The 23,253-nt window shown below is 33.0% G+C and overlaps 1 protein-coding gene across 11 annotated transcripts in view; it reads right to left on the bottom strand.

The window, feature by feature from the left end:
* The window catches only part of LOC136972348 (neuron navigator 2-like), a 49,867-nt gene that overhangs the window by 5,575 nt on the left and 21,039 nt on the right, over positions 1-23,253 (bottom strand). For 7 of the 11 annotated variants that reach the window (XM_067266906.1, XM_067266914.1, XM_067266908.1 and 4 more), the window contains 20 exons: positions 23,097-23,169; positions 20,819-20,975; positions 20,600-20,739; positions 13,192-13,303; positions 11,884-12,029; positions 11,616-11,816; positions 10,316-11,540; positions 9,270-9,305; positions 3,753-5,064; positions 3,427-3,684; positions 3,208-3,352; positions 3,080-3,132; positions 2,914-3,012; positions 2,761-2,844; positions 2,504-2,669; positions 1,992-2,119; positions 869-1,059; positions 637-793; positions 419-566; positions 232-329 (listed from right to left, as the gene is read on the bottom strand). In XM_067266906.1, the coding sequence (XP_067123007.1) occupies positions 232-329; positions 419-566; positions 637-793; positions 869-1,059; positions 1,992-2,119; positions 2,504-2,669; positions 2,761-2,844; positions 2,914-3,012; positions 3,080-3,132; positions 3,208-3,352; positions 3,427-3,684; positions 3,753-5,064; positions 9,270-9,305; positions 10,316-11,540; positions 11,616-11,816; positions 11,884-12,029; positions 13,192-13,303; positions 20,600-20,739; positions 20,819-20,975; positions 23,097-23,169 (4,929 nt within the window). Of the gene's footprint in view, positions 1-231; positions 330-418; positions 567-636; positions 794-868; positions 1,060-1,991; positions 2,120-2,503; positions 2,670-2,760; positions 2,845-2,913; positions 3,013-3,079; positions 3,133-3,207; positions 3,353-3,426; positions 3,685-3,752; positions 5,065-9,269; positions 9,306-10,315; positions 11,541-11,615; positions 11,817-11,883; positions 12,030-13,191; positions 13,304-13,788; positions 14,061-16,584; positions 16,970-20,599; positions 20,740-20,818; positions 20,976-23,096; positions 23,170-23,253 lie in introns of those variants that run through there. The other 4 variants (XM_067266913.1, XM_067266911.1, XM_067266917.1 and 1 more) reach the window with 4 other exon arrangements.

Here is a 23,253-nt window from a genome sequence, read left to right as displayed (position 1 = left end):
CTTTCCAATAAATAAAAGAAAAACCGGCCATTTAACTTGAAGACATTTCTCAAACAATTATTATAAATGTTGTGATGCATGAGTAAATGTAAGTAAATACGTCTGTCTTACATTTGTTTCAAACACATACTAACACAGATTAATCATGCTGTTTTGGATATGACTATTATTTTCGTGAAATTTTGTTATTTCTATTTTTAATCTGCACTGGAGTCAATGAAGTTTTCTTACCTTAGTATGACTAATATATTTTACGTAATCACCGTGACTTCCCAGAAATACCGAGATGGTTATCCTCTTCCCATCGTGGTTATCTTTAGCTTGCAGATCTGTTAGAAATTCTGAGTTAAAATCTTACAAGCAGAATTCAACATAAAACACATCTCGTATAAAATATCTATCACGATATAATTTTTACCTATAATGGAAGGATCGATTTGACCGGATAATCTCTTCTCGATGTTTTCTGCATTGTTTTCTAACGATCCTTGGGAAGATGCTAGAGATTTAGAAGACACTATCTGCTGCAATCTGTCATTGTCCTGCTTTAGATTCATCATCTCGGCCTAAATTGAACGAATCGAATTATTGTTATCGATTGCTTTTAATCTTTAAACGAAGTCATCAGCCACCTACTCTCATTTTGTTGACTGTGTCTTTAAGACCCTCTAACTGATGGGCCGAGGTCAGGGCTTCCAATCGTATATCCGTCAATACCAGATCTTTTTCGCGCAATTGTTTTTTAAGCTCCACCACTATTTCAGGAGCCGGCTCGTCATCTTTATCGTAAATTCTGAGAGAAATGGAATTTATTTGTAAAGCGTGTTATAAAAACAATTCATTCATAATTTATAATATCGATATTTACGCCGATGACGAATGGGATAACTTCAAACTTTGCGCTATGTTTCCATTGCTTAGATGATGGCAGGATCCCAGAAGTGGAGAATTTGGTGTGGAGGAATCTGACTGAAATTGTCGCGTATCTTCTACATCGGAAACTGAACCATTTTTATTCTTTTTGCTTCTAGAAAAGGCTCGACTGAACGAACTTTTAAACTGAAATTCAAATGTGAGGATCGTTAAATTTCGGTAATTAAGAATCAATATTGCAATACGCATTATTAGAATGTTTATGTCCCGTACAGTTTATTTACAATTTAAAAACACTACCCTCAATAAATTAGAAAATTAAACCTATTCACAAAGTATAACTTATTCTATTCCTAGAAAACTTTTTCGTGTCTTTAATACCAGTTGTTTTAAATAATAATAGAGTTACATGCATTAGTAATGAGAAATTAGAGCCAATCCCGAAGACATTACCATTTATTATATTTGCTTAAGTGCAAAAACATCTTTTTAAAAGTACATAAAATTAAGAATTTGGTATATAGGCCTATATTGTATTTTTGTAATTCATGGAAACGTCTTTGAATATACTTAAAAACAGCTGAGAGTCAAAGAAATTCCAGCGAAAGGTATTAGTTCTCGTGATCTTTTTTACGTAAAATTTGTTTTATTCTACGGATACATTTACTAAAAAATAATATGCATGTTTAAAACTTAAAACTATTACATTTCAACCAATTATGTCACCAAACAAAATAATATTATGTAGCTAAAAAAAGATGAAAACACAACAAGAGATTATATTACATCGAATAGCTTGAAATAAACTAGAGCTAATATAGGAGGGAGAACTGAAAGGATGTGGATCGATGATCTGAAGTGGAATGGACAAACTCTCAAGAGACGAGCCTAAAGTAGAAAAGAAATAGTTTTATAATATAACACTAGATTAGAAAATGAACAGGGTCAAATTTTTAAAGTGCTTAAATGACTTTAAGAATCGTTATTACAGTTCCCTTGAATTGATTTTTTTTTCTTTTCGGTAGTCCATTTCAAATACTGAAGTCGTTACAAAATGTTAATCCTAAAATTAAATTGGAAGTTACGCTTGATACGGAATGATTAAAATTTACACTCACCCAGCTCTTTTTCTTCTTCTTCTTTGCTGAATTTGATTCGGCATTCTTGATTGATGTGCTAGACAGGGAATTAGCACTCGACATCGATTCCGTAGAAAACTGGCGGGATATTCTGCTCTCCTGAAGGGCTGAAATGAAACGATAATGTTTAAAATCGTAATTCATCTCTGGATCAAAATATGTTTATGTTATATTGTTGTTGTGTTTGATATTTTAACACAAGCCGACTGACAATCGGTTAGAAACAAAGCGATAGAATAGAAATGAAAATTATTACTAAGATAACATAGCCACATGACGTGAGCGGTAAACAAATGCAAAAAAAAAACAACAACGAAAATAACAATTAGTTTAAATCAGCTTTTTTTCGGCTTTCATTCCGCCATTTAACATGCACAGAAAAAACTATTCAGGAGCTGCTCTAAAGGCCTCCAAAGCAAATAGCTCGATGCAGACAAATGACGAATTAGCGACCACTTGGAGGTTTGCTTTAGTGTTAGTCGACATCATACCAGTATCCTTAGTAGTGTTAAATGTGTGACGGCGAACTAAGTTAGGAACACCCGTACTTCGCTGGACTGCCTGCATGGATTGCAGGGCCATCTTTGTCAATCCGGCTTCCGCACTCTGTTTCTTCAATGCTTCAATGGTACTCCTCAACTCATTCAGTTCTGAATCCTAAAAAAAAAAACAAAGAGCATATCAAGGCCAACAATTTTTGATTGCTATCGCCGTAACAATAAAATAAAATGACGATAAACGTATTTACTTTCTGTTCTGCTGTCGCTGTTAAGTGTTGTAATCTTGTAGTCATATTAGAGAGCGATTGTTCGAATGCTGCTACCATGTGTGCCTAATGGACATAGCGATATTTAAATACGATAATTAATCATTAGCAATATGAATCATTAGCAGTACTTACGTTAGTGGTTAGTTGAGATGTCAAGGTAGTTACTTTTTCGTGAGCTTGTTCCAGTTCTCTCTTAAGCTTTTTTATTTCGTGTGCTTGCTTCTCTTCAGCCTAATTACGTAAAATATCGGTTAAGATGAATATTAATATGCAAAATATAATTCGATTAGAGACTCACCGTTGAATAAATAGAAGAAGTTGTGGATACTAAAGATAACGACGATCCATGAACTGAAAGGATAAGTATCGATTCTGTTTGTCTTCAGAATATTAAAATTTTATTTTAAGCAATGGAATAAAACTTACTGTCATCGTCCTTATTTCCAATTTTTGATAACAAACCACCCATATAATGAGACATCGTGTTAGAACTCCTGCTATTGGTCTGAGTTGGATTTGATGTAGTCACAGCGGGATTCATGTGAGATAATGGAAACAAACGAGCACAACCCTAAGGAAAACAACGCTTTAATATTAAAATTTTCAAAAATATATTCAATTTTAAAGCTTTTTTTTAAAAATTACCTGCGTTAAAGAAATGGGTGAGGTAGGTTGACTGGTATGAGAGCTGCCACTGCCGTTTCCTGAATATCCTGATAACGAAGCACTGCAACCTATTGCAGAATCTAGATCGTCCGATCTCTGTAACATGGATGGATACAATTTTTCTGATTTCGTGGATCGAATCGAATTAGACCGTGACAATCTTGGAGATGAGGATAATTCTCTTTGGTGCATCATCAGGCGCGCGTGTGTTAAACTATTGGCACGAGCATGTTGTATCTGAAAATATTTCGATATTAATACAGTAATTAGTTAAGTCATATATACGCTGTATCAATGAAACTTACCTGAGCATGTACACTGGATGTTGTAGATGATAACGATTCCATGCTTTCCGCTTCCGTCAACACTCCCGAAGAGTAAAGCCTGGAGGTTGGAGCAGATGCCACCGACATAGCTAGACTAGGACTGTGACGTAACCAAGCGTAATGACTAGTTGAGCTTGTAGTAGTTGTAGGTATGTCCAGACGAAGATAGTTATCGCTATCTGTTGATTTCATAGAAAAGCGGGTCCTATGTTCGCCTCCTGATAAACCTGGTAGCAGCACATAATCGGATACCGAACTGGAATTATTAGATCTATTACCATAAACTCTATCCTTCAGACCAGCAGGCGATGCTAGTAAGTAGTGTTTAGTAGGATATTTCCTTCCTAAAGAACTATACTCGCTATCGGAATGAGTCGTGACACAGAGATCGTGAACTGTAGTTTGAGTATTGGCACTAACTTTTAATTTTCCTTTTATGTCTAAAGATGCTCTACTGTTAGAACATCCTGGAACCGTCCCGCATCTCTGAAACATCATAATGGATGGTGGATCGTTTGTAGTCTCTACAGAATCGCACATTCTTAAATTATCGGAACATTTCTCGAGAATTTTTTTGCAATTCGGATTCCCTATTGATAATTTTGTACTATTCGATTTCATATTGCTGCAAGGATTACTGGGATGCACAACTGTAGAGCGTTTAGTAACCGATGCCACATTTGGCGTAGCTGCCCGTGACGACAAGACTTTTTTACCGTCGTTATTTTTAAGATGACCGGTATCGTTACAGATATTTTTATTACTACGTGAGGATTTTTCATTTGGACAATCGGTTTCTGCGCCTTTGTGTTTGCTTTCGTCTGATTTAGATGACTTATGCCGAGATTTATGCGAGTCACTGCTAGCATTTTTCTTAGATGAACTGCTGCTCGTTCCTTTCTTTTCTCTTTTCTCGTTTTCTATTTTGCATTTTTCCGACTCGCACTTGTTTTCCAGTCTGTTCGTTTGATCGTGATGCTTCTTCCATGCAGTCGACGTGGAATTATGATGAAAGGCACTGGATTCGGTTTGCATAGAACTGTCTGTTTTCTTAATATTAGATCGATTTTTGCTTCCGCTATCATTGGTACCGTTGATGGATTTAGATCCCAAGTGATTCTTGTCGTTTGATGATGGCAGCGACAATTTGCAGGTCGTCTGTGTGTGAGGAGTACGCTTCAAGCTGTTGAATTGATTATCAGAGCTCATAGAAGAACTAGTAATATCATCGGTGCTAAATTCTGCAACAGTATCACTAATACCGCTACTGAGTGAACTACTATCTTCGAAACTGAAAACAACAAGTCTCAATTAATGTCGCTATAAATTTCAATTATATTTTAATAAGTAGTTGTAACTATGACATAAATTATAGTTTCTATTTCATTAATATTAGTCTACAATACAAATTCCATTTAATCCTATTACGTGATTAATATATAATAAAGAAACGACTATACACTACAAAATAAGATACATTAGTCTGTCGTAGTCATAATATAATGTACAGGTCTTTTCTTTTTCGTCTTAGTAACGTGTAGAAACTATGTTTGAGAAAAAACACAAGCACGAATAAGTTATATAAATAAGTTTTGTTAGAGTATATCGATATCCCCGAAGATTTATAGTTGATTTATCGCTGTGATTAAAGTGCAGAGACTGTTTCTGTATAACTTTTTTGAATGTCAACCGACATGTTTGTCTTCTTATACGAACATTTATTTTTACGTTATATTATAAATAATCTACCGTTATAATTTACACCAGACCTGAAAGGTGGCTAGAGAATTAACTAAATTCTAGATGACAGTTTAAATTAATATAAACAGCATTTAGTGCTGAGGATATTTTGAATTATTTATTCAGCTTCCGAGACACTCCGCTAATTTAATTTTGGACATTCATTTTCGAACAATTGCCCTAGAGCAGAAGATTACATAGCATCGTATACCGTGCAGATTTTAGGTTAGCGTTAATTAAATATGGTAATCGAAATCGTTTTCGTGCGAGCAAGTTTTTAAGCGAAAACTTTCATGCACTGCTTATTTATGTTATAAAGTAAATATATAATTTTCCTTATCGAAGATAATTAAAATATTATTAACTTTTATCATAAATAGATCAAAAGTTAAATGGGCAATTTCATTAATTTTTTTCTTGTAGTTCATTAGTTCATTGGAGCAAACAATCAAATACGGTACTTCATTAAAACTTCAGCCGGAGGGGCAGACTGCCAGCAGCTAATCAATGTTTGTATACAAACAGTGGCAATGTGTAGTGAGATTCGGAAAATAACAAGGTGGAGTAGTTAACTCTCCAGAAGTGAAATTCGTTAAATCAACCTATCACTAAATTTATAAACTGCAAAATATACAAGATAAATCAGTTCAATGTTTGAAAAAGAAAAAATAATTATAGCTTTTTATGTAAAGTACATATTTTTTAATACAAATATTTACGAGAAACCGTCCAATAGAAAGTAAAACATGAACTTATCGGGTAACTACATAAAACCAAATGTATCAAGAAGCTACAGATCAGAAACCATAGCAAATACAGGATTAAGTAAGTCATGAGGAAGGTCGGATAGAGGAAATTTGGCAATTTCGCAGGAAAGAGTGAATATCTTCACAAAAGTAACATAGAAAAGACCTGATTTCTTTATAAGATCTTACCTGACATACCAGTGACGCGTTTCGCGGTGTTTAGAGCGGTGCATGGCTGTGCAAAAGACACACCTCCAGACAAAACAAGCGATTTCGGGCTACTCACACTGTATCGATTGGGATGTACCATCTGTGGTGGCAGATGAGGGGAGCGAGCATCACCTTCTGCAATTGTAGCTGGCCTCTATTGATCAATTCATTAAACATAGCGAAGGGAAGGTTTTAATGTTTCTCCCAATCCAATTATAATGTTTCTGTGAAGTTTCAAGTTTATTCTTTACATCGATTTGTTTAAAATAAAAAATTAGTTTCGTTAATAAATAAAAAAAGTGAAAAGTTATGATTAGTTAGGAGGCATTAGCGAATTCTTTTCTTCACAAAGCTCCTTTATATTAAGTCCCACATAATGCTCTTTGTGAAAGGACCCCGTATTTAAATTAGTTTTATTTTCAAGACAGAAGCTTGCTACTGTTTCACTTTCTAAAGCGACTGCTCACGCATTGCAACATCATTCATGCTGGCCTTTTGTGTGAGAAATATTTTACTTCATCCTGTTAGTCTCGAGACTTCTGCTATATTTCAGTCTGTTTAATGGGCATAGGGGGATGGAGGAATCGATTGCAACTGCAAAACGCATATGAAAATGCATCTGAAATGCACCATTTCCATTCTTTCTACGATGGAAACAAATCATATAGATCGAGTTTTATTGCCTTTTTTCGTAAAAGTTAGTAACAGCTACAGGTGCAATTCTAAGAAATGAGTGTGGTTAGATTTTTTTCATGCTATTTTCCTTCCTATAACCTTCCTTAAGATACAATTATTTATTCGTTAAGCTGCTGATTTATGTTATTTACTTAGATAATGTCGTAAATCAAATTTCTTTAATATTTAATAGTTGACATATTAAATATAAAATATAATAGAAATAAATTCATAGAATAAAGTCTAATATTCGGATTTTGTAAAGCCGATAGACATTCGCTGCACTAGACTACACATAAGGAAAATTTTTGTGTATAATCTGTTTATAATTTTTAAAAATTAGATTTTAAAATATGATTCATAACTTATATATAAACACAGATATTTAAGAATAGAACTAATATAATATATATTACATTAGAACAATGTACTATTATTGATAATTACTAGTTGTTTTTATATAGCACACTATTAGAAAACACTGTATTAAATGGGTGATTTTCTTTTAAATCGAATTTATGAACACACACGACGGTTCTAATACTTTATTATGAAATTAGAAAATTATTTAACATTTAAACTGTCTAAAATTACTTTTCCCATAAGGCAACGTTGTTATAAAACAACCTGAAACAGGAGTTTTATTTTAAAACATCGAAAGCTTCAAATCCCAACCGATAAAGTTTTCTAATTACTTTTAAAACTAATCAAGAGAAGTTTTTAACAGCTGTCTTCGAGTCGTTCGTGGCTATATTAGGAGAAGCAGTAAGCCAATGTAATAAATGAACTGGATAACAAACTGGCAGAGACAGAAAAGAAACTGTTCGAGACTAGACTAAGTCAGTCCCGACCAACAATACCGCCATCTTCTCTAATTTAAAACCCTGCAGATCGTTTTATCGATAAATGGCGGCAATCCATACACAAAAGAAATGCGATTTGTCACAGCGGTGGAGTGTTGTAAAAATTGGATATAGAATTTCTACTCGTGAAATTATCAATTAAAGTGTTTCTATCGCCTAATTTTAGTCTTCATCGATTTCTGGTAAGTGAAAATGCCACTGGAACTTCCCTTTGATGTGTTTTTTTAACATCAGACAATATGAAGACGAGCATTGCTATCTTTAAAACTTGTTTTTCTTGTGTAATTATCTAAAATTACAAAGCAAAGAGTTTTAAGAGAAAGTTGTTTCGCATGTAATGATTATTTTTTTATGTGATGGCTTGAAATATTTCAGACGATTCTTTGAGCACACCCCATTAAGAAAGATACCTTCGATTTTAGCTAAGGAAAGTTTGTTTCTAAAAATACCGATTTAAAAAAAAAGAAAAATAGTCTAGTCATTATGTTTCCTATAGTCAAAAAGCAGAAAAAAATTGTGCATGTCACGAACAATAGCGTGTCGTAGTCTCCCAGTGCCTATACAGATGACAACAATTGATAACTGTGAGAGTGGAATATTTTCTTAACTCTAACTAGAAACACGAAACTTTCATAATACTTTTATAACATAATTAGAAGGTGGAAGCTTGATGCTGCCTTACTATTCTATTGTTTCGCACATTCTGTAATAGTACACGATGAATTTATCATTTATTCATGTGCGACTTTTTAAGTAGGAAATCGTCACGCGTTACTAACTATAAAACTTTGAAAATCGCTCTGTGGAACATGAACGAGATAATTAACCACGTTGCGTTGATAATTATTTATGAACTGTCGCAATTACGATTATTAACGGGGTGGATTTACAATATTTATTTGCACATCCGTAAAACATGACTAGAAGTATATACAGTTTTCATTTCTGATTAAATCTTTTATGATTATTATAACACTTCTCTAAATATTGTAGTCTAGAATGAAATTATCGAGCAGTTTGTAGCAAATTTAATATTAATTTCGACGATATAAAAAAAGCAATTACATTTTTACAACATTGAATAATTTTAGTTTAACCTCATTTTTAATAAAATTTCTCAAACGAAAATTGTCGAGTTATAAAAAGAGATATTAATTAGCTTTAATTTCACTCTAAACCATTTGTATTGAATACAAATAACAAAATATATTTGTTTTTTGCGCGAAATATCACCGTTAATTTTATTTATTTCAAAAACTCACCCGAATTTAATTGAATTCTGCATAGAAGATTTATTTCTGAAAAAATAGAAAAAAAAAAAACATTATTAATTAATCGATCGATCAATTCCCGTCACGTCAAAGTCATCTTTTAAAAACTTCTGATTTAATTTAATCAATAAAAGGTTAAAGTTAAAAGAAAGTTTAAGGTCCAAAATGTCATCTGTAACGTTTTTAGAGCGAGAACTGTCACCTCCATTAGTAGTACAGCATTCAACTAGGATCAATGGCCGATAAAAAGCTCATCATCTCCTCTTAAAGATCCCAAGTTTTCAAAAACCATTTTATGTTAGTAAAACATCCTTACACGTATACGAACGAATAGTAGTTTTATTGGATTTCGTTTATCTATCGATTATAGAGAGCTCGCTTAACCTCCTACAATCAATTTACTGTAAATGATACAAAATATAAAAAAAAGAAAGCGTTTAAAAAGTCGATTCTTTGACTATTTATTTATAGACATTGTATTCGAGAAGAGTTTTATATTTAGCTCCGACAATTACGCATCTCATTATCCGTCAGGGACAAACAGCGATTATCTATAAGGATAACGCGTTAACAGTATGGTTTTTGACCTCGACGAGGATATTATCCTCAATTTATTGGACTTCCTCAAAATAATTTTGATAAATATCACGTAGCTAGCGATGTTCTTCGCATATTAATTTTTTTGAAGAGTTCTGTTTTGAATTTAACAAATGCTTTTTCAGACAAATTTAACAAAATTATCCATGAAAATGTAATCTAATTTAAAACACTTTGCAACGGAATTTCATTTGAACTAATAATTTCATATTTATATATGCGCATGTAATAGTCATGGCATGTTCAAAGTTGATTATCTTAAGATAAACCGCAACTTTATGCAAAGCAAAATCACATCTTATTAACATGATTATAATAAATTTTATTTTCCTTGCTGTTGCTTTGGAAATATATGAAGAGGAAATGATATTTAGGTAGTTTTTCAAACAACTTTTTGCTCTTGCAGGTGCAAAATTGTATAAAGATAATTATGTACTTACCTTTCGTCGTGAAAAATGCCGGTTTGCTGACTGCCATTGAGATCCTTACTTCTATTAGTATTCCTTTTCGTGTACAACGGTTGGCTGCCTCCTTCGCTCAAATATCCGCTAGCAATATCATCGAGATGGCAAATGGCCCCTGGGCGTAGAATCTCACCATCGCTCATGTAACCCGCCGATAAGTCAACATGATCCAGATCACTGAGGTAATCTGCCTCTAACAATCCCCCACCTCCCAGAATCGATTTCTTCATGTTGTACACCCGGTTGGTGTCGGAAAATATCTGTTTGCCGAAACCAATTCTTCCACCATTCAACTCCGTTTGAAATCTCAGCCTGCCAGTAAGGGGGCTGAGACTTCTCATGTAACCGTAAGCGGAAGATCGAATGATGGGTTGCATGGGTTTGATATTCAGCACTATGTCTTCCGCTTCTTCAGCTAGAGTGGTCTCATTCATCTTGTTGGAGGAGCTGATAATCTTGTCGGTATTGTCGAATGCTGTCTCCAGTTTTAAACTATCGTTTTTGCTGTTTAAAATTGGAGACACCATGGCTACACTTATGCTCTCGTTGCGAGGACAACTCTTATTCAGTTTGACCTCCGGTTGGATCTCTGGAGCGGAGATGTGAACAGGGACATAAATATCTTGGTTGTTTTGCAGTTTCGATGGTGTCTTACTAGTCCCCTTAACGGCAGCAGTAGGTTTGGGTAGGTGACTCCCAGCCGTCGACATAGTTGCAGAATTAATCACTGGATGGGTTTCACAAGTTTTAGAAGGGGGATCCGTCTTATCTTGTGTGCACTTCTTGTCATTCTGTTCACTTCCTTCTTTATTGTGTGGAGTTTTACTTTGTGCGCCCACAGATTGGTTAGTCGATACTTTTGACTGATGGGATGCGGTGCAATGCTGGATAGCCGGTGCAAACTTTGACAAATGGATTGAGTTATTGGGCTGACTGATCGATGATTTATTATTGTCTAAACAGCTGCTTGATATATCTTTGTGGAGTGCATCAGACGTATTGCTTTTTGTTTCTTTCTCGTTGCCATCGTCTTGATCCCTAGATGCGTTGGTCTCCACTTTATTTACTTCTCCCGGTTTGTTCGATTTTTCTTCGATGGGTGCACTTTTTTTTATGTTGAACGACTTTCTGCTTTGTTGCAATTTCTGTTTCTCATCTGTCGTCAATTGCGACTCTTGCTTCTTTGGTTCGCTTTTCGTAACTAAAAACAAGTGACACGGTAGTTAACAAAGTTGCTTTTGGAACTTATGTGTGTGACAGAGGGAGAAAATAGTACCTTGACTAGTAGTGGCTTTGGAAGGGGCTACTGCTGTTTTAACAACTGTATTCTTCTTTGGGCCATTGCGTACGTTGGGTCGTACGTTATTGCCTGCTGCTGTTTTGTTATCCGTGCACAGGCTGGTAGAAGAATCACTTCTCTCGCTCTGCGCCGAACTGATGCCGCTGCTACTGCTTGTACGTTTTGAGACCGGATTAGCTAAGAAAATTCAGACATTACTCAAACAACTAGTTAAACAATGCCTTTATCACAAATGCAAACATACCTTTGGTTCCAGCTTTATCTTTAGAATTAAATAACTTAAACTTGTCGAACATGGAATTGTGCGAAACTTTATTCTCCCCCGATGACGTTTTATTCGCTGCTGGAATTTGTTTTCCAGATTGAATCGAGTTAGATGAAGTCGGAGGTCTAGACAAATAAATCAGAATTATCATTTGGTTTGTGACTAACGTACTAATAAATCAGATAAAAATTTTATGTAAATATTCTTTGAAGAATAAATCCCAATCATCAGCATAAGAGCCTTTCTCGCTTTTCTAGAATCGTTAGATGTTATCTGGAATACAGCTACTAGAATCGTGTGACAGAGAACATTCGATCATCTCTGCTAATTCATCTCTGACGTACATTTAAAAATTTATTCTAATCGTATTTAACGTAAAATATATTTTAGTAAGCATTTTATTAACAAATAATAATTCATTTAAAAACTTGTAATAAAAATGAGTAATGAAAAATATCTTAAAAGACAATATTTTAAATTTCTTTTAATTATTAAAACGCGTATAATTTAATAATAGGCCTACACATTATAATAATATAAGAAATTTTTCCCAGTAAGCGTTTACTTTAAATTTATTGTAAATTTTGAACCAAAAGAAACTGATTGTTTTCTTTTTTGCATGTTAAAATCTACAATAATTTAAATTGTATGACTAAATAGCGACATCTATTGCTAATAGAATCGTGCAATAAACAATCGATTTAATTTTAATCCACTTTAGGCATTTTTTTAAAAATATTTCACGTAAAAGCACCTCAACAACAGAATAATATCAGTAAATAAATAGATTTTGCGAATTTATCATAGTTTGAACCCAGCAAAAGTTTATTTACACCATCACGTGAATCATTTGTTGTGATATTTATCTGTTTGTTTTTAAGATAATTCAACGATTAAACGTTAACGATCACAAAAAGTTCCCCAGCAAGAAACAAAAACAACAAAACAAAGCGTTACCTCATCTAATTATAATTAATTACATTTAGAAAAGTGAAGTTACTGAATGAGATGACAAATGTAAACTTGTTTAAACGTAAAAACTGAATCAAATCTTATCAAAACTTTAATTATGACAACACTTGGCCGGTCGCTACGTGAGTCACGTGTTAATAGCCAATAGCCACTCGTTTAGAAGTGCGACGAATGAAGTTTGAGTGTATCGATCCGATCAAAATTGAAACTCATTCTGCGAATCGTTAACTTGGAAATATTTTGTGCTGCTTAACAAATTACAGTCACTTGAATGACAGCGCGCAGCTTATTAACTGTAAAAATGATCAAACTGACCTGAGAGTGGTAGCAGCTCGATCCCTCTGTCCTCTAGGCTGTGGAATAAATGAAGCCGGTCTTGAATTGCAGTTTGATGACTGAGGCGGCTTACAGGCTGCACCGGATGTTCCTGCAAGATTAAAAAAAAAAGGATAACTGATGATTGATTCATTCATTGAAGGCGCGCCATTTTTTTCCTTGTTATCAACAACAACAACAATTCTTATCCTCATAGCTGTATAAAAGTGGTTTGTTTCATTCAACACAATAATCTGTTATCATATATATAGTAGTGGAATTATATTAAACTCCTCGTTACGAAAGTAACATTATTCTTTAACTTAATATGTCGTATTTAATGGCATGTGTTAATTTTTTTCATTTCTGTATTTTTTTTTTTTTTTTTTTTTTTTTTTTGACATACCAAGAACTCCAACGACTGATTCCACCTCTTTCGAAGGTTATAATAAAATATATTTCGGAATGAAAGGAGGCTTTATCCGTTCATCTGACCTCAACTTCTCTCGATAGATTAATTGCTCGAGTTGCAATAAACCACTTGACGATTAATTGAGAACGAAGGCCACTTGGGATGAAAACAATAAAAATACTCACCTTCACGATTATTGCTAACTATCATTATGCGATAGGCTCTAAATGGGGAAAGGAAACGTCAGTTTTCTAGGACAGAGACTGGGTTTGTCTACAGAAACTGCTCTAGCAAAACGGGATACACCCAACTGATATCCAAATTTCCTCCCTTCGTATCCATTACTGAACTAGAAAGATGCGATGTTTAATTTTCTGTTAACAGCGTTAAAAAATAAAAACATTAGTGCAAAGCAAGAGAACATTTTAATTTCAAACAAGTTAGGTTAAAGTACAAGCACAGTTTAGTCCTATTAGGAATTGTTTATTTTTTTAAAAAAAAATCGTTTGCCCGCCTTCTGTGGTACTTCAATCTAGAAATAGAAGTTTCATATCATAACGAATTCGTGACGCTCTTAAATAGATGTTTTAGTTCGGTTTAAATGATAAGGAAAGACTTCTCACACTCAATCATATAGATCTTTATATACAGAGATGGCTTGAAAGAAAGCGTTGAAATATCATTTTATGTAGGAGGGGCCAATAGTACCTCAGGGTCAACGCTCATACAGTCCGATATTGTAGCAGGACGTTGTGCAGTTCTGGGTGATATGACCTACAGAGTGATTTAACACTGACACAACCCAGACGATTCAGGAAGCTGTGTAATGGCATTCAAAACAATCTATAAATATGACAGACGAGGAGGCCAGCGAAGGAAATGGTTACGTTCGAAAGATGTCGCTGGGAAATATTTTAACACACATTTTTAATTGTTTCTGTTTAAGCTCTGGCGAAGAGAATTTCTGTTATTCTTAACACGGGATCGATACGAGAAAGAAGCAGTGTAAATTTTAAGCGAGTTCCATTAAATGTGATCGAAAGCTTAACCTTCCTTTCAAACGGAATGCGATTAAGAGTGCACGCCAGGCATCTAAACATTAGTGGGCTCCTTAGGCAACTGTCACAAGTCATCGTATCATCTTCAAACTTTATTCATTGTTTAATTTTTCATGTTCTTAGAATGATGAGGTAAATCCTACGTTATATGTGTCTTGTGAAAAATAATAATAACTGACGATAATTTTAACTGAACAGCTACGTTTGTAATTTTAAACTTTGAAGTTAATGTCCTAATTAACATGGAAGTTTGACAGAAACAAAAAAAAAAAAGACTATAACTTCTGTGCTAGATTTTCTTTTCGTGTTTAAGATGCACATTTCCTGTAGAGATGGCGACCTTGAGAACTTTAGCAGACAGCCATCTAAGAACAACTTTATTTTTATGCAATCCAAGACAGTTGTTCCGACTTCTTAACAAAACAGCCGATGGAAAACACTTAACTTCCTCATAAAATAGTTTAATATTTAGTTTCTTGACAAAATATTTCTGGTATAGTTACGACGTTACAATATCCACCTTGGCAAATTAATTTCCTTACATATTAATGACTATAATGCATATAGTTTACTAACACAGATTTTAGATACAAGTTATACTTAAATTAGATTTCGTTAGCTTTAATCGGATTTAAATTAGTCATTAATTATATTTTACATTAATTAGAAATCAGACATAACACGAACTAATTTAGTTTGCTACATTTAATATAAAAAGTTGTTTGCCACAATACAGCCAAATCACAGACGTTAATCTATAGTAACACGCGTTAATTTAACTAACTATAAAACTTAGTTAACGACTACACAAAGTAAACACTCTTAAACTCAATCTCCCGAGTTTTAAGCAGGATTTGTGCAGCAAGACCCCTTAAGGAGATGATCTCAATTAGTGAGCGATCGAGAGTCGTCTGAAGCAGACAATTGACACGAGTGTTGTACTCCTAATAGCTTCGTCTAGGGAAACAGGATTTACATCCCAACCTGACGGACAAACTCAGAGTTGAGTACTTGTTAAGGGGAGGATTTGGAAAATTGACACACACACACACACACAAAAAAATCGATGATGAAATTTTGCGTGTGTTTCGAATCTATAAATAAATGGAAATAAAACGAGTAGAAGCCGTATAAAAAAGGAAGGAGTAGAGATATTTAACAGTTCTTTAACCTTTAGTGTAGTTTAGAAGAGATCAACAAGTGATCTTATACGACGTGTAATATATGGCAAAGAAAACAGATTAAAATCTCTGTTAATGACAGAATGATCTTTCTAACTGAATGAACCTAGATTGGCAATGATCCAACTTGCCATGCTTCATTAACTATTGGGTGCAATTAACGAGAAGAAATACGCCTGATCGGTTTCGTTTGTAGTTTGTATCGATTGAATTTGCGCATAAAGCAGATGAGCTGTTCGGCGACATTTGCGAACGAATCAAAGAAACTTATTAAACCTTATATTACCATACAAAATTGATTTTAAAATATTGAAAAAAACAATTAAAATTCAATTCGGGAGAAGAAATTTAGTTCCGATATAAAAGAAATTGAATGCACGCACAGTAATTTTTAAGAATATTTTAAATAAAACACACATTTCAATTCAGATTAGTTGATATTGTTCGTTTTAAGTGAATAAAAGCTCGTTCTAAAAGGAAGTTTAAAGCTTAAACATTCGCTTGTATTGAAAAAACACGGCACGTACAAATGGCATCAATTTATTAAATGAGAATAAAATATTTCGAAAGCAACCAGTAAAACTAAATAACTTTATGACCTTACCTATGAGAAAGGGGGGAAAAAAGTATATGTCAGCAAATGTAAAGGTATAATTCGATTCGATACAGACAAAGATTAATAAGATTTACAAACTACTTGGATGTAGCGTCCAATAAGAAAAAAACAAACAAGCCATCTCACCTTATGCGACAACAAAGCTTTCCTTTGTCAGCTCGAGCTTGTGTTGTATTGCGAGTCAAACAGAACTGGGGAAGAGAGAACAGCTATCCCGTCGTCCCAAGCACTGAGTCATGCTTAGGGGTCAGGAGCAGGATGGAGGAGGGGAGAACATCAGCTGATTTCGGCGTATCAACGGCGACCTTACAGGCATCTTAAGTTTCGCGCGATGACGTAAGAAAGTATTTTCCTTTTTTTTAATCCACGACAGTTAACGAGGTTCAATCGAGGGCTGTGACCCGCTGGGAACAGGTAGATAATTGTAGAAGAGTATATCACGAGTTTCTTTATCTCATCTACCTCCAGAGGGAAACAAAGAATTGTCCAGTCGAAATCGAATTTTTTGGTTTACAATTTTAAGCCGTTTCTTTTATTTTTTCAGTTTCTAAGCTTTATCCACTAACGTGATTAGCTTTTCAATAAGAAAGCGATTAGAGTGCAGACAGTGCTGTCGATTATGGTTTGTTAAGTTCTAAAGATAGATGAAGAGTACGTGTAAATATTTAACTAAACCTAAACCAGATGGTGATTAAGAGGCGAATAACTTGACTGAGAAAATAATGTGCATTTGTGTATGATAAGAGATCCGATTACGAAACTACAGTTCGTCGAGTCAAATTAGAATCGAGTGTCATTTAAAAACTGAATAGACTTGCCCTATATTTAAATAACAGCATCGTATTATAACCCTAGAAACGATCCTTACTTATTATCCTTCAGATTTATTTTTTTAAAGCATAAATACTTCGTGTGGTATATGCATGCATGTAAATTTTATTGTAAATTTTAAAATAATCTGTCATTCAATGTGTTTCGATTTGATTCGTCAAATTTCTTTTCTTTACAAGTATTTAATATATTCTGGGTAATTCTAATTACTATTATTATGCCTATTCGTAGGAAGGACTGGTGCCTTGCGTCGAGGGACATGGAAAATTTATGATCCCTATCCCTTTAAAACTTGGCAAGTTTAAGGAAGCCAAGAGCGAAAATTCAAACATTATATGGGTTCAATCAGTTTCTCATTAAGAAAATAATTAATTAAAAATTTTATAAATAAATTTTCAAGTAATCTTCAAATTGATAAGTAGAATTTTCGTGGTTGACATGAAATTTTGAGCAGATTTCCTAATTTAATTAATTAATCTACTGATTTCGGTTAACCTTTTAATTGAAAACATTTTGAAAAAGTTTTGCTTCAGTAGACTAAAATCATATATAACAGAAATAAAAAGATTATGCCTACACCTTCCTCGAGAACATTACAGTTGCTCTTCACTCATAACACTAACATTTGAAAACTAAAAAAGGAAATTCTATACATCTGTGGACCACCTGCTTAGATGTCTGTTGCGAGACATCTAAAATATAGTATGATGCATCCCATTTATCAATGTTTACGTATTAAGAGTTTTCTCTATCAGTGTTTCCAATTAAACCGTTCACGTGGCAGCAATTTAAACGTTAACGTTACTTCTCGGCGGGGTGTATGTTTCAATTTCCTGCCTTTAATCTGATTATAAATTAAGTTTCTGGAGTAGGAACTTCATTTTTCAGAATACGATTAAGATAATAGTAGAAATAGAAGTAGTTATCGCATGCAAACCTTTAACAATCGGACATGCCTAATGATCCAAATTTGGAGGCGAAATTTGAAAAGATTTTACAGTTCAAACTTTGTTGCTTTACTACATCAAAGCTTGGATCGATGTATTACCATCGAATTTCATATCCCTTGCACGGTTGCTAAGCAACGGGATAAGTGGGAGAGTTCTACATGCATATATATCCAAGTTTAAGCAATACGGACTATTGCGCCAATGTTTATCCTTCTTGCGATTAGTTCTCCCTTTGTAGGTTCGCTTGACGACCTACCCACCCTCTCGCTGAGAATGGTACATCCACCCCGTACCATTTTACTGTTGAAACTGTTTAGTGCAGAATGAAAGAGTCGTATCTCGGATACTGCAAGAAGGAATTTGCTGATTGGTGGCGGGATCCTGCTTCTAAAATTGCTGGCATTCCGAGAAAAATTGACTTCTGTGGATTATGAAAAGACATAACAGAGAAATTTCCTCGATAAACTTTTTAGTACGTGTGTGTGTGAGGCAGTTTGTTATGGTTTTAAAAAAGAAAATAGAGTGTAAGCTAGGGTTTTATTTATATAGTGATAATAGTAGGAGCTGTGCAGTAAGTGAAAGGTCACAATCAGATACTGTACTGTTCGCTTAATATTCTTCCCAGGAGGAAAATATTAAATACGAGAGAATTGCCGGTAAAAAGTTGAATAAAGAACCTATTATTAATTTAATAACAGATTAATAATGTTTCTCTTAATGTTTTCTGTTGATGTAGTATAATTGTAATTATAATTTTTTAAAGTATTTTCAACTAAAAGGTATTCCTTTTTCCTTTAGTTTTATACAAATTTGAATTAAAATCCGATATGAAAGTTAACTCATTTATATCATTTTATATCCAATAAATATTTATATTTTAAAACAAATATTTATCTGATCTAAAATACTTTTTTATATCAGATTTTTGATTCAAATTTGTTATTTACTACTTGCAATTTTAAATTTACTATTATAATGCATTAGAAACAAGAACTGTTATGGAGAGAATGTTTTAATTATAATAAAAATATTATATTTTTAAACATTTTTTAATTTGTAAAAATTTCATAAAAGACTTTGTGAAATTATATTTAAATGAAATACGTTAGATATAGACTTATATATAGAATAATAACAGACTTATATATAAATCAGTTATTATCCCGATATCTGGAGAACAAATACAAAAACTTTGTTCGTTCTGAATTTAAATCTTTGTTTTTCTATCATTTAAACATGTGAGACTATTTGTAATGCAGAAAAATAAACAGAGTAAAATGGAAGATAAACATTTGGGTTAAGAACAAATGGGATGAAGAAAAACACTGACCAATAGCTTCTTCTATACCTAAATTTTTATATAATATATATAATTTTTACATCATATGAGCATAGCACGTGCTCAGAAAAAAAAAACACTGGAAAGTAATTAATGCATTACAGTATAATCCTCAACACTACATCGAATTACTGTGAAACGGTTAGTAACGCCATCTGTCGGTGGAACAATAAACTACGAACTTGAACAAGATGGGCAATTTTTCTCTCACATTCATGCACAATAATTATGCACGTTTTTCAAATAATAATAATAATAATCTGTCAATATCATTTATTAGTTTGTTTTTAAATACCCACGTGTGAGCTATAATACGTGAAGCCTAATCAAGGATTGAAGAAAAATTACGAAATCCATAGAAAAATCATATATTTGAATTCAATGAATTAAACTTTATGTGAAACGTACAGCAGCTATATAATGTAGCCTACAGTTCGATTTAAACACAGTATTTACATTATTATATACATAATACTTTCTCTAACTCTTAAATAAATAAAACATTTACATATTTGGTAATATAGTAATATGATTCGGAAGAAAAATACGTCGTTAAATCTATTTTAAAAAAGTAATTTCATACTTTAATTACACGACTAAAACTCCGTTTTAGTCGTGTAATTAAACGCAAATGAAAGAAAAACTTAAATATGTTTGTTTCATGTGTGTAAATAATGATAAACATTTTATTAATTTTTTATTTCATTTGCACACATTCTAAAATGCTTAAAAGCAAAAGCGTGTTTTCAATATGCAATAAAAAGAAAGCATTATTGTATTTTTCCCGTGTAAAAAAAGAAACAGTAAGAAAGAAAGGAATAACAAAAGAGCTACACCATTGTTACGCAAATTTTTAAATTGAATAATAGTTCCACCCGATGTCGCTAGATATTGTTCGTAAAGGATAATGAATGCGAAGAGAATCGGATTTATTGTGGCATTTCATTAACAGATTAAATAATTTATGCTTTTTTTTATAACTTAACAATTACGTTTAAAATTAAGATAATGTATTACACACCTGTAGTATTAGTAGTAGTTTTTATCTGTGGCCTTTCTATCTGACTGAGTTTTCGTGTGTTTCCTGATGTGGGAGCTGGAATATGACTGATTGAAGCTGGTGACGATTCGCGACTCGCGGGTTTAAAAGGAGCGGGAAGTCTATAAAATATATATATATATTATAATAATTTATATATATATAAACATAATTATAAAAATTTTAAATATTAATACTCACTTCGAAGGCATTTCGGAGGTACAATTAATATTTGGGCGTTTTATTTTATTTTCTTTAATACTGTTAGACGTTGCCGAATTCTCTTTCTGTGCCTGCTTATATCTCGAGAGGTTGAAAAACAAACTCAGAATCGATTTCAAATTTCCATCCTTGATGTCTGAAATATTTAATAATCATTTTTATATAGTGAACACAGCTAAATTTTTAAAGCAGCTACGAACTAATCGCGCGTAACTTTCAAAATAATAACGGCGGTTTAGCTCTAGAGACCCAATAAACGTTGGTGAGGAATTAAATAATCGCCGATGAGTTTTCTATGTAAGAGTGCGACCTTGATTGTAATACTGTATATACAAATATATAACAGAAAAGCTTTCAATTACGTTGTTTGTTTTCTCTCTCTGTTTTAACGAACTTGAGCGGTGGAAAAAAATAATATTTAACGAACGTTACTCAGCTAAACCGTTACATCTGTTGAATCTGTATATAAATTTAAATATCGATTTGTTTATTAAGTGCACTTTTCACGATAGAAAGTTGTACGTGCCATCCATTAAGAGTGGAAAACCTTGCATAATAGTCAATTCACAGAATATACAAATCAAACCAGACCATCTTCTGACCTCGTTTAGTAAGAAACTTACACTCGGAATTTTACGAAAAAGAAAGACGTAACACTATCTAAAGTCCACTCCTCTTTATAATCTTTAAACATAATTCAAACTGCTCTAAATTTATTACAACGAAGAGAATGTAAAGTAGTAATCTGATTCGTAAATAGACAAGTTTAAACTTGAAAAAATAATAATAATATTGAATAATTCATCAGCGTTTTTTGTCGCTACAAAGCGGAAGAAAAAAAAAAGAAACGCTTTATAAATAATTCAAAATCCATTATTTTAAAAGCAAAAATTTCGTCCCTCGTGGAAAAAACATGATTTGATAAACGGCAGATGGCGCCACTCATCGCAACAATACACAAGAATAATCTCTACAAATCGATACTTTTCTGTAGTTTACAGCCGCAGTAAAGTCTACGCGAAATAAAAGAGAGAGCGGGAAAAAAACCTTTCTGCAGTATTGCTAATATCTATTCTTATCACCGGAGAACCTTATTTCTTATCAGATTCTAAAGATAAAACTGTACGTGATGGAATATCTGTTATTCGTTGCATTCGTCCGATATTTTCCATGCGTCTTGTCTCCCCGTAAAAACTCTACTCTAGTAAAATATGTATTGGTTTAAGAAGACGAAAACACATCCGTGCCAAAGGAATTTCATCTTTAATGGAAGGGATGATCCGGCGTATGTAAATTTTACAGTGGAAGAAACGTGCCGAAATACACAAATAATCGTTTCGTTACATTTATTTCAATCATTCGGAGAATGAAAAAGGGGGGAGGGGAAACTTTCGTGTTTGGGATTAACATCGTGCATCTTAAAAGTAATAAAATTTTATACAGCTTCTACTTTGTAGTTGTTAAATGCGGTTTTAATATGAAAATAAACGTTGAATATAGCTATATTTGTTATATTTACCTTTAAAATACCATCTAGATGTAAATTCCAATTTATAATTTATGTAACAAGAAATTCCAGTCATTTGTTTTAATAGAAATTATTCAAAAATGGTGAATTTTCGACCCTTTTTTCCCATTATAAATGTATTTTTTAAAGTTATGTAATACAATATGACGTGATAAACCTACCCTCTGAGTCTAAATCTTAAATTAAGATTATAAATACAATACTATTAGTTGATTAACGCTTAATTCGTGGTATGTTTATGCGTTAACGATTTTCTATTGTCCGAACGAGATTAAAAATTTTACTTAAACACAGGAAGTGTCGCGGTAATTTGGTGATTTGGTATTTTACTAAAAGGACGTAAAACATTTTTACTGTCGGAATCTATTTTTAGGTAGATATACAGCGGTATAATCTGGATTTACCGTTTATCAGTTTATTAAAGTGTAACATAATCCAATGTATGTTAAATTTAGGAATAAAAAACAGCCGCGAGAGAGAAAATTTTGAAATTTCACACTGTAATAATGATCCAAACTATAGGAATATATTTGAATTAAATTACTAAAGGTGAGATAAATTGGCGTAAATGCAATATCGTCTTTTAAAATGACTAAATTATTATTATTATTGATAAATAATAATCTCGTATCTACTAAATTGTATAAATAAGTTTTACTTAAATTTAAAATTCTAATATTAATAAATATACAAAATTATTTTGATTGATAAAAGGAAGACGAGACAGACCTTTACTAGTGATATTCTGTGTGGAAACACCCAAATCCACTAACAACGCTAAGCAAAACTCGATGTTGTTGACCTGTAAAGACACAACCCATTACTACTTACTTGTTAGATGGGATGATTACATAATCATATTACTTGGAGGTTGTTTCAGAAACGA

Source organism: Centruroides vittatus, unplaced genomic scaffold (genome assembly GCF_030686945.1).
Source record: "Centruroides vittatus isolate TY-2023 unplaced genomic scaffold, ASM3068694v2 contig_290, whole genome shotgun sequence".
NCBI lineage: Eukaryota > Metazoa > Arthropoda > Arachnida > Scorpiones > Buthidae > Centruroides > Centruroides vittatus.
Note: the sequence above shows the minus strand (reverse complement) of the source record. Positions and strands in the feature narration are given on the sequence as shown.